We start from the raw sequence: 12,341 nt of genomic DNA, 5'->3' as shown, positions 1-12,341 counted from the left end.
TGATGGAGGTCACGAGGTGGGGGGTATCTCCTCCTCCTCCCAAACAGGGGGCGGAGGAAGGACTGTAGGCGACGTGGTTTCTTCTCCTGGGTCTCTGGGACCGAGGGGTCTTGTGTTGACTCTAAACGTCTAAAATATTGTATATATTCATCATAACCGGCATCTGATGACCTCTGCTGCTGTGTCATATTATCCATGGCCATGTACTCGGTTAATGACACTCTACCTCTCTCTCTCTCTCTCTCTCTCTCTCTCTCTCTCTCTCTCTCTCTCTCTCTCTCTCTCTCTCTCTCTCAAATGATGTTGCTCTGTCTCAGTGGAGGTAATCAACTGAAGATGGTTATTGCCAAAAATAAAAAAGCTTTAATATTGCTAAGATAGTTCAAATGATCTTTGAACTGTAGTAGAAAGCCTCTCTCTCTAGTGTGGTGTGTTGAACTGTTGTCTACAGACAGTAGAAGCGTCTACCTCCTCCTTCAGATAACGTTCAACAGGTGTAAAGAGACTGTCTGATTGTAACGGTGAACCGAAGATTTAAAGAGCGAGGGGCTCTGACGTCACAGGGACGCAATCGATTCTGATTGGTCAACGAATCGTGGCACGCAGAGTGACGTTGCACGTCAACAAGACTGCTACAGCGTGCGTGTGGACGTTGCCATAGTTACAACAGCGTGCCGCGCTATTTAAATTGCGTTACCCAAGGCAACCCATTTGATGATGATTATTTTTGTTTACATTCAGTGGTGAGTAAAAACCTTAGAGTATATAAAAACCATAGAACGTAAACTCAAGGTGAAAACCCGGAGATATTGGTTGTTGTTGTTGTTAGCATCGCTAGCGCTGCAATGCTAACGTCACAAAAAATGCTAACGTTACAATGGCGTTTCCCATAGTCTTCTGAGCTAGCTAGCTTGCAGTCAGCTCTTGTTTTGGGATTCACTGAATATATGATTATGAATGATTAATGAATTAATCTTGCGATTTTGACTTCATACTAGACTGAATAGTTTGAATAGTTAATTGTATTTTCACATCGGTGAGATACTGACATTCATTAGTGATGTTCAATGATATGTTATGATTTGATTTGTATATTAATGTTGCACAAGAAAGTTTGTTCAATAATAATAATTGTTGAATGAATGCAACTCTTTATTGCATATGCCATATAAAACACAATTATATAAAACATGTATACTTACAGTAAAAAAAAAAAAAAAAAAGAAGAAAAACAAACCTACATAGACAGGCATTTGTGACAGTTATAAATACAGGCTTTTAAGCCAATGTCTCCTAAGGCTAGAGGAGTATCTAGTTATTATTATTATTATTATTATTATTGCAAAAACGTGGTGGCCCCACTCTAGTAACTCAGAGGAATCCCTGTTGAAGACCCCTACTCTATATCTTGTCAAGCTAAAGAGACAACAAAGGGGTCAATTAATGTCATATTGTCGGACAAGAGTGTAGCACAAAAGTAGCAAGTAGATCAGCAACTCTACATCTGACCTCAAACCCTTAGATCTCCATATATGGAGATGACCTGTTCTGACATTCCATATGTTGATTCTTCCCCATCCATCCTTCCTCTTCGATGTCTCCCTTTTGACTGATACCTGTCCATTTAAACTCTAGACGGGCCTGCTCCAATGTTATTAGTGCAGCCACGCCCAGCAGCCGGCGAAAACTGGAGTTCTCAACAGGCCCAAAAATTAAGGTCCGGCCCTACCTGGGCCCTCATCAAACCCTGTACACTCAAGACACTGCCCCGCTGCCACCCTTAGATCTCGATATAAAAGCGCCAGCACTTGCCCAGCAGTCTGCAGTCACCTAGGCAGATGCGTGCCGTGCATATACTGTAATCGCCATCATAATTGTTTCCAGATTGCAAAAATGTTTATATATTTTTAAAAAATAGAGGAAAAGGTTGATCTACACTACAGGCTCACAATGCATCGCAAGTGACGTGTTGTTGATCGGCTATTTCCATTACTTTTTTAATTCTTAATTTTGAATATAAAATGATTAAATATGGCCTATTTTGACCATAATAACTTATTCTTTTGATTATTTCTTCATGATTAATTAAAGTTGATTAAAGTAATTTGCCATGTTTGTTTACAAAGCCTAAAAGCTAAACAGAGATGTAATTTATGTATTCCAATTTCCAATGTCCCAAAGGAAAAAGACAATTACATTGTTAATCACAATAATTGTTAATCGCAATAAATTGACATGATGGTGACAAAGATCTGATTCTTATACTATTCTTATATTCTTATACAACTTCCTATTGGTTGATTGTAATAGTTGTAAACACTCAACTGTTTTTCTCTCTCCACTCCTCTGCCACTCAGGTTGAGCGGCGCATGTCTGGCTGACATCTCACAGTGGATGTCTTCTCACCACCTCAAGCTGAACCAAGTGAAGACTTCTCTTCTTCCCATGTAAGTCCTCCCCCACGCAGGATATCACTGTTGGCAAACGATGTAAGTCCTAAATGCTCTAAACGAGCATTAAAGTCCAAACACTTGGCTGCCACATGACATGATCTTCGATAGATAGATAGATAGATAGATAGATAGATAGATAGATAGATAGATAGATACTTTATTGATCCCGAAGGAAATTTGTTTTGTCCAACAGCTCCAGTGTAAAACATACATACAGAATAAAAAGAGCATGATGAACATATAAAAATACATTACATCATAGAAAGCAGTAGAAAAAGGCAATAGCTATAAGTTAAAAAGACATGAGTTAAAAAATACAACACCAGAAAAAAGCAAAGCAAAAACATCAACTGAAGCCATGCATTGGGGGGGCTAGCCACATAATGAATGGATTATGTTAAAAGTGTAATTTACATATCATGCTACTTGGACAGGTTCATTCATTGGTTACCTGGTATTTCAATTTACTGACAATTGTGTTGCAGATCAAACTTCTGCATAGATTTCATAGATCGCTCCTCAGACTTGTTTGACAGTTGTGTTGGATTCATGTTAATGTGGACAAATGTGTCCAGGATTTCTTTCTTCAGAATATGTTTGACACTGATTTACTACGACACTATGTATGGCACATTATGAGTCCACTAGGACTACAGTGGTGTATATATATTAAAGGATTTGCACACATTTTCATGATTTTTCAAAAATAGGAGCTAAAGTTTAAAATAATGGTTAAAGTGGTTAAAAGCTAAGGTGACACAGATGCGTCCTCAGGTCTAAATGGGTTAAGGTACAACAGGTAGTTCTGACCAAGCAATCTGAGCATGGCTATGTGTGCTTTTCATGCTCTGCATGGCTATGTGTGCTTTTCATGCTCTGCATGGCTGTGTGTGCTTTTCATGCTCTGCCTATTTCTACTAATCAAATGAAAAATGATCATATCAAAACATTTTACTTTAATTAAATATATAGCTGACTCAGCCTTGACATTACAGTTACACCGTAAGCTCCTCGATAGATTTTACTGGGCTAGAAGTTCCTCCAACTTTTTTACAATTTGGGCGTTTAGCACACGCTCTTAATCCAGAGCGATTTACAGTAAGCAAGAACGACACATGGTAAAGTTAGGTAATCCATCAAATACATAGTCAAATAGTCAATCAGGATCATAACCAAGCTAGGAGCCCAACATCCATCTAACAGTAGAATATCTGTACAATGAAACTATGAGTATACACTATAGAGTGCTATGTCTAATTACATAACTGTCGTGCCATTAATGGCAGTAAAGTACACCCTCTCATGTCATATTTAAAACGGTGATCTGATCTGAGAAATCAACACAACGAGAAGTCAGTATCAAGTATCACAGGATTAATGCCATACTGGAAATTGTCAGTAGAGGGCAGCATAGTTGCCTTCCTCCTAATGGACCGTAATGATCAGGGCTCGGTGGTGGTTGTTTTCCATTAAAGCTTAATATTTGACTGAATACAAATCAATGTAACTGATCTATATGGCACAGTGTATACTGTAATACCAGTGGTGGAAAGTACCCAAGTACATTTACTTAAGTGCTGTACAGTATGTACTTAAGTACAATTTTGAGGTATTTGTTTGTTATTGAGTATTTCTTATTATCAATACTTTCACTTCTACTCCACTACATCTCGGTTCCAAATATTGTACTTTTACTCCACTACATACATACTAAAAGTTGAGTTACTAGTTACTTTGTAGATTTTGATTATTATTACAAAACATATACATTTCGGCCATTTGAAAATAGAAGATCTACAAGCTCGATCTACAAGTCTGCACGCATTGTGAGCTTGTAGATCTGCTATTTTCAAAATATTGTTCTATATTATATTTCAAAACTTGAAATGGGACATACTGAGTGCATACTGAGTACTTTCTACTTTTGGTACTTTAAGTACATTTTGATGTACCTTTTGTACTTTTACTCAAGTGCATTTTGGAATTCTGGACTTTTACTTGTAAGGGAGTAGTTCTACATTGCAGTACTGATACTTTTACTTAAGTAAAACAATTGAGTACTTTTTCCACCTGGCATTTGGAGATTAGTTGCCTGGCTACTTGTCACACATTATGAACACTTTTCTCCTTCCCTCTCTGTCTCTCTCTCTCTCTCTCTCTCTCTCTCTCTCTCTCTCTCTCTCTCTCTCTCTCTCTCTCCAGGGTGGTGCAGCATGCCAAGGACAACCTGATGGCCAGCGAGAACCTGGGCATCGTGTTCGGCCCCACGGTGATGACGGCCCTCAACTACGTCCGATACCAGCGGATGGTGGTGGAGGCTCTGATCACCAACGAGACCTGCTTTTCTGAGGGACGACGAGAGGGGACTCTTTCATCCCGACGAGATAAGGAAGGCAAGGTAGACGGACGGACGGGCGCTTGGAAATTATGTCTTATTCTGGGAGTGCGTGCCGTGGACTGATGAACGGCAAAGCAAGCATGCTTCTTTGGACGTGGAAAAAGTAACAGCAGATGATGCTTAGTGCTTGTATTGCAAGTTATTTTATCATTTATCGGTTAATTCAATTAACTGTTGCAAGTGCAACCCTAGATATCCCCCCCCCCCACACACACACACACACACACTACACCACCCCCACCTCGCAAAAAAAGACACATCTACATCTACTTTTAAGTAAGTCTGTAAGTCTGCTTACTTACATCTTTTTCTTAACTACTTACTACTTTAAGTGGTTAAACGGACCTGAGTTACAGCTGTACTTGGGCCGCTCCCACCCCCCACACCAAAAATAGCCACGTTGTGAACTTGTAGATCTTGTATTTTTTCCGAATAGAGATGTTGGGGTTCAAGTGGTTAACTCTGATAAGCCCCCACTTCTGTCGGGGGTCACTGTCTGGCCATTCCAAGTGTGCTTGATTTGCTGCCATGGACCGATTGTCATTGCTTTGCTATTGTGAATAGTTGGTGAAAAAGGCCCAGTGGGAAATTAAATTGCACACGGTTATCTATTCACCTCAATGTAACATAGTATAATTCTTCTTAACAATTAGAATAACTATTCTTAACAAGTTTTTCTTCTTTCCTTTGATGTCTTCATTGTCCATGGGTTGAAGATTTTATGTATTGATTTGTGTACTCAACTCTACGACCCATTGGCCTTTTAGTCATCGTTTGACACTCTTTCAAATGATGAAATTTGTTTTTGTTTTTAATTGTCATTGCTGTAAAGTAATTTCTACATGATTTCTACATGGTGATATTAAATTATCAAAATATGGACATACTGCAAATTGAGAGCTTATTCTGTGAGCCTACTTGTGGAAGCCTAACATACATTTCAGTGAGAAACCTTCACTCAACATAAAACTACATTTTTATTTTCTACATTTTCTGCCACATGTAAACGATCCAGTGGTCCACAACAATCCCAACATGAACGCTCATAATGTAACTGAATAGTTAGTGTCTCGGGTCTGTTTTTTGTTTTTTTTGCATGGTGCATACAGCAAGATTTAAATTGAAATGAATAGGTGGTGGCAGGGCTGTCTGTTCTCTAGATATATTATAACTATTTAGGTTTAGGTTTATGACAACTCCAGAAAGCAGGATGTAATTAGGTGTAATGCTTTATATGGTGTCGTCCACAGTTGACAGTTTTTGTATTGAGTTGTGCTTGAAATGTACCTATTCTGCATACTGTTGATAAATACTTCATCGATCAATCAATAGGTTGATAGAGAACATGCAGGCTCAGAAATGTTTAGTATAATCATAATACCTGATGAACATATTTTACGGCACGTCATCTTTAAACAATATAGTAAATGGTGCATTTATATAGCACCTTTATCCAAGGCGCTTTACAGAGATTGTGCATTACATTCACCAATTCACACACCGAGGTCAGCGGAAACCATGCAAGGCACTAACCAGCACATCAGGAGCAATTAGGGGTTCAGTGTCTTGCTCAAGGACACTTCGACACCAACTCTGGGGAAGCCCGGGTTCGAACTGGCAATCTTGCGGTTACCATCCAGCCACTCTACCCCTGAGCCACCGCCACCCGGTTATTTATGCTGTACATTGAATTGTATTTCTGTGGTTGGTTTAGGTTCAAATAAAGTCCAAAATCACAGCCGGTCACATGACAACTCCAGAAAGAGCAGGATGTAATTAGGTTGATTGAGAACATGCAGGCTCAGAAATGTTTGTTTGTTTCAAGCACAGAAATGCTCATTTGTTTCTCCTGTTACTTTAGACATTTGTCAGTAAGTAAATATTTTGTTAAACACCTGTCCTTGGTAATGATATAGGCGCCTTACACCTGCCTATAGACGATCTCTATGATATATTTAGTAACCTGCTGGAAGGGAAACATAACTATGAGAAAAATGTTATACAGTGTAGGCCTACTTATTTGCCTTCTACCCCCGTAAGAGTAAATATGAAATCATCATAATTATCATGAGCCTACTAATAATTTCATGTACTGTATGTGTATGCTTATTGTTCTAATTTAATTTCATCTTTTCAGTGAAAATCTACCAACTACATCACATATGCCTGTTCCTTGGAGGAGTTGATGCAGAAAGGAGTGTTTTTTTATTTTTGTATTCCTACATTGACATGGGAATAGTATTATGAAGTTACTATTTAACAATTTAATTCTTATGACAGTATATCATATACCAGTAGTTAAACGATTGTAGTACAATGAATGCTCTAGTTAAAGTCATACAAAGTAAGTTCTTGTTAGCCTAAATTGTCCACAGCACAGGTGTTTCCTAATTAATTTGCGTTTGTTGAAATAAATACATGAAATGTAAGTGGCTAGTTTCAATAAATCTTTTTGTTTATCCCCTGGGTCACTACAAAACTGAATGCAAGTATGGGGCTCAGCCTTTATACAAATCCATGGAGCAGTGCCAGTGCCCTGTAGGCCAGGTGTAGCTAATGATTGCTAATCACCTCAGTAATGGCTGTGCCCAGGACACGCCTCTGTGAATTTGTCTATAGGCCTAATTGATATTTCTTTATTTGAAATTTGTCATTAGTGTTTTTTTTTAATTAATTAGTAGTTTTCAACTAGTTTGAGAAATTAGTTAAACTTTATATCCACCTTAATTGTTTAAATAATATAAGTCTCACTCCATAAAGTCTGGAGTGAGAACAGCAAAAGTAATGTATTAAACAAGAACAATTATATTTCTGGTTGATTAAAAGTGCTAAAGTTTTGGTCATCTAAAACTAAGACTAAGAGATGACAATAACTGGTATGCAATGTAATTACATTAAGGCAAACTAAACATCTTGTTTGCTCAATGAAAGAGTAAATGTGGGTAACAGAGTAAAAATGTCCCCCCGGTGGTTTTAAACAATAACCTAAATCTCAGTTGAGGAGTCAGGAACCTTGATCATCAGAGGGTATATCAGTAGATTCAGTCATTCTGTCAGGGGTAGAGGTGTTTTCTGAAGATTTTCTTCTTTCGACCTGCCACCTCTGCCTTCAACTTTAAATATTACCTCCAAATTTCTATAAGTGTGAAATGCCTAGTGGCGCAAGAGAAAAGCATAGGTCTCACAAGCTGAAGGTGGTGGGTTTGAATCTTGCTCAGGGTAAACCTAAATTTTTGGGCTTTTTAAGGCGAAGAGTGCCGAGGCAGCCCGCCTCCCTCTTTTAGCTCCGGTTGAAGAGGGAGGAGCATGGAGGATTTTTTTAGAATCCCGCCTCCATGGGGAGGAGCTCCCCCTGGAGGTGGGCTGGAATTTGCATATTAAATTAAATTGTTTTTTTTATTAGAAATTGTTTTTTATTTGTTGCACTTGATTGGCAGTTGTCTTTTGATGCATTGGTGCTACTTTTGAGGCATTTTGGTTGGAGGATGTTTTAGTTTTTATATTGAGTTTTGTGAGTTTTGAACCTACAACCTTTAGTTTGTGAACCATTGACTATTAGACTGCACCACGCTGGCACATGAAAGATATTGCGGGAATGTTATACTTGACCTTTTGGAATTTAGGTGAGCAGCGAAAGACAGTTGACAGAAAATATGTTTCACTGGACTCAAACCACTGACCTTCAGTTTGCAAGGCATGGTCATATCCTCTGTGCTACCAAGGATAGTCTAAGAAGGATGAGACGCGAAGACCGTACGGGCGACGCCATGTTGCTTTGGAAGGAAAGAAACATGCGCAGTTGAGACCAAGGAAGCTGAACGCGGAAGTGTTGGCTGCATATAGCCCATTGCGCATGTTTCTTTCCTTCCAAAGCAACATGGCGTCGCCCGTACGGTCTTCGCGTCTCATCCTTCTTAGACTATCCTTGTGTGCTACCTAGACATGGAAGAGTTTGCAGGAATGTAATACTTGACCTTTTGGAATTTAGGTGAGCAGCGAAAGACTTGACAGAAAATTTGTTTCACTGGACTCGAACCACTGACCTTCAGTTTGCAAGGCATGGTCATATCCTCTGTGCTACCTAGACATGAAAGATGTTGCAGGAATGTAATACTTGACCTTTTGGAATTTAGGTGGGCAACAAAAGACACTTGACAGAATTGCTTTATTTTATTATTACTAATTGTTGTTTGACACTGAGGCATTTGATGTTTAAGGTTGTTTATTTTTCATTTGTTTGATTGGCAGTGAGTGGAGTCACTTTTGAGGCATTTTGTTTGTTTTAGTGTTTATATTGATTTTTGTGAGTTTTGAACCTACAACCTTTAGTTTGTGAACCATTGACTATTAGACTGCACCACGCTGGCACATGAAAGATATTGCGGGAATGTAATACTTGACCTTTTGGAATTTAGGTGAGCAGCGAAAGACTTGACAGAAAATATGTTTCACTGGACTTGAACCACTGACCTTCAGTTTGCAAGGCATGGTCATATCCTCTGTGCTACCTAGACATGAAAGATGTTGCGGGAATGTAATACTTGACCTTTTGGAATTTAGGTGGGCAACAAAAGACACTTGACAGAAGTGCTTTATTCTATTATTACTAATTGTTGTTTGACACTGAGGCATTTGATGTTTAAGGTTGTTTATTTTTCATTTGTTTGATTGGCAGTGAGTGGAGTCATTTTTGAGGCATTTTGTTTGTTTGTTTTAGTGTTTATATTGAGTTTTGTGAGTTTTGAACCTACAACCTTAATTTAGTTTGCAAACCCCTGGCTTTTTGGCTGCGCCACGCTGGCACAGCAAATGATACCGGGAATGTTATAATTGACCTTTTGGGATTTAAGTGGAGCGTAAAAGACAGTTGACAGAAGATTTGTTTTACTGGGCTTGAACCACTGACCTTTAGTTTGCAAGGCATGGTCATATCCTCTGTTACCTTTATTTAATCTTTCACTAAACTGCACTCAAGAGAAGAGGTGATGTATGGACTGTGGTGGTGCAGTCGTGAAGATACAGGCCCAAGGTTCCTGGTTCAAATCAAATCCAGCAAGGGCTATTTTCCAAGTTTGTACCTGCATTTCCTCAAGCAGAACCTTTTGTTGTTTCTTCTTTTATGTTTTTTGCATCTTTCCAAATTTGTACCCTCGTACCTGTCTCTAACGTTTCAATGAAGAGGTCACAAGAGAACAAACAATGCTTGAACCGAGATGGTGTAGTGGTTAAGATACAGGCCTTCCAAACGGAGGGTTCTGGGTTCAAATCCAGCAAGAGATCTTCTCTAACTTTTACCTGGCTCATTTAACATTATCTAATGTTTCACTGATCACGAAGGAGTACACGTGACCCATGATGTTGCAGTGGTGAAGATACAAGGCTTGCAACCAGAAGGTTCCTTGTTTTTTTATTTTTTTATTGTACTTTTGTACCGGTCTCTAACATTTAAATGAGTGCGCAGGAGAACAAAGAGAGTATCAACCATGGTGGTGTAGTGGTTAAGATATAGGCCTTGGAAACAGAATGGTCTTGGTTCTAGTCCAGCAAGGGCATTGTTTAAAATGTTACCTTACTCTTGCATCTTTATCTAATCTTTCAATGAAGTGTGCGCAATAGTATTATTTCTACATGTCTAGTTGGTGCAGTGGTGAAGATATGGGCCTTCCAAACAGATGGTTCTGTGTTCAAGTCCAGCAAGGGTATTTTGTCAAACTTGCATCTTTATCCAATATTTAACTGTAGAGCATGCAATAGCATGATTTATGTATGAGAAGTGGTGGTGCATTGGTGAAGATACAGGGCTTGCAACCAGAAGGTTCCTGGTTCAAATACAGCAAGGATGTCTTTCTACTTTTACCTGACTCTTGCGCCTTTATCTGATCTTTCACTGAATTGTACACAAAAGAACAGTTCAGATATGAACTATGGTGGTGCACTGGTTAAGATACTGGCCCTGCTATTTCTGCTGCAAATGGGACTTGTTTGATTAGGCTACTTACACCTGACAGGGAGACCAGGCCACACCCCAATTACTCAGGTGTAAGTAGTCACTGATTAGCCCCTCCCCTATAAAGCCTGGTGCCCATGCCACGTTTCCTGTTTGGTCTTTCTTTGTGTGCACTGACTGAGCAAAGTAGGAAACTGCTTGTAATTGCCTTAGCACTTTTTGAGTTTAGGCCATCGATACATTTTTTGGACTTTGTGGTCCTAATGTATGTTTCTCAGGTGTCCCCTCTCTACACGTCAGTGTCGATGACCAATGTGCAGAAATGTTGCCTTTGACTTTCATATTGTGGTTCTTCTAACAAGCCTCTCCTTATAGGCTTGTCTACTCTCACCATTGTGGAATGCATAAGCAGTGTGTTTACCTTAGCACTTTTAATGGTTTCCCAAGATGGCATACCATCAAGTTGAATTTAAGACATGGTCACACATACAATTCCACAGTACTTAGTTCTTAGCCCAAATTGTTGTTTGTTTTTGTATTTAATTGATTGGTGTTTGTTGTAATAAATACATACAATGGAATTTGTTTGATTCAATTAAATGTATCCTTGAGTCACTAGAATAGCTCAAAACAGAATGCATATCACAAGTATGGAGCTCAGCCTATACTTGATTTAATTGACATGCTGCATGCCATGAGTGTATAAAGTGTTTTTTCTAAATGAATTCAGCTACTCTAAGATGAGCTGTGGTCATAACAGCACTGTTTGAGAAACTAGTTGAAAACACTTTAATGACCATTTTATTGTAACAGTCTAAAGTGAGAACAGCAAATGTGCTTAACAAAATGTAAGTGTAAAAAAATTATACTAATCACAAAACACTTTAGTTTTTGATAAACAGACTACAGTACATTTGTTGTTCTCACTTTAAAGTAAAAGTCTTAAGTGAGAACAAAATGTACTTAACTTTTGATCATTGGAAACTAATATGATACAATGGGTATGAATTTTAATGACAGTACTTAGGCTGATATGAAACTTCTCTATTTCTGTTTCAATGAAAGTGTAAATCCATGTGCAGTCTCTAACAATGTTCTAACATATGGTTTTAAGCAATAATCTAAATCTCAGTTGAACCCTGATCATCAGAGGGTGTATCTAGCAGATTCTTAGATTTTTAGTCATTCTGTCAGGGTTAGAGGTGTTTTCTATGGATTTTCATCTTTTGACATGTCACCTCTCCCTTCAACCTTAAATACAACCTCCAAAATCTTATTAGTGTGAAAAGCCCAGTGGCGCAAGAGAAAAGCATAGGTCTCACAAGCTGAAGGTGGTGGGTTTGAATCTTGCTCAGGGTAAACCTTCATTTTTGGGCTTTTTAAGGTGTAGAGAGCCGAGGCAGCCCTCCTCCCTCCTCCCGCTCTCTTTTAGCTCCGGTTGAAGAGGGAGGAGCATGGAAGGTACACCTCCAGGAGGAGGATTCTTTTAGAAGCCAGCCTCCATGGGGAGGAGCTCCCCCTGGAGGCGGGCTGGAATTTGCAT

General features: G+C 38.9%; 1 protein-coding gene across 2 annotated transcripts; it reads left to right on the top strand.

Annotated features, from left to right (window-relative positions):
• Positions 1-619: 619 nt before the first annotated feature.
• Positions 620-7,094, top strand: LOC306916904 (rho GTPase-activating protein 26-like). Of its 2 annotated transcripts, XM_079494998.1 has the most exons (4): positions 620-743; positions 2,358-2,447; positions 4,656-4,851; positions 6,989-7,094. In XM_079494998.1, the coding sequence occupies exons 1-4, from the start codon at positions 715-717 to the stop codon at positions 6,989-6,991; spliced, it is 318 nt and encodes a 105-aa protein (XP_079351124.1). In that variant the 5' UTR covers positions 620-714; the 3' UTR covers positions 6,992-7,094. The 2 variants fall into 2 exon arrangements, with proteins under 2 accessions (XP_079351124.1, XP_079351123.1); XM_079494997.1 differs by lacking the exon at positions 6,989-7,094 and having other exon boundaries at positions 4,656-5,738.
• The last annotated feature ends 5,247 nt before the right edge of the window (positions 7,095-12,341 follow it).

The sequence above is a fragment of the Electrona antarctica genome (assembly GCF_951216825.1).
Source record: "Electrona antarctica genome assembly, chromosome: 24".
NCBI classification, from domain to species: domain Eukaryota; kingdom Metazoa; phylum Chordata; class Actinopteri; order Myctophiformes; family Myctophidae; genus Electrona; species Electrona antarctica.
Note: the sequence above shows the minus strand (reverse complement) of the source record. Positions and strands in the feature narration are given on the sequence as shown.

Excerpts from the sequence above, each read along its gene's own strand:
- LOC306916904 (XM_079494997.1), top strand. The coding sequence starts at position 715 with ATGATGATTATTTTTGTTTACATTCAGTG. Across the intron at positions 744-2,357 it reads ATTTTTGTTTACATTCAGTG|GTTGAGCGGCGCATGTCTGG; the intron begins GTGAGTAAAAAC and ends TCTGCCACTCAG. Across the intron at positions 2,448-4,655 it reads AAGACTTCTCTTCTTCCCAT|GGTGGTGCAGCATGCCAAGG; the intron begins GTAAGTCCTCCC and ends CTCTCTCTCCAG.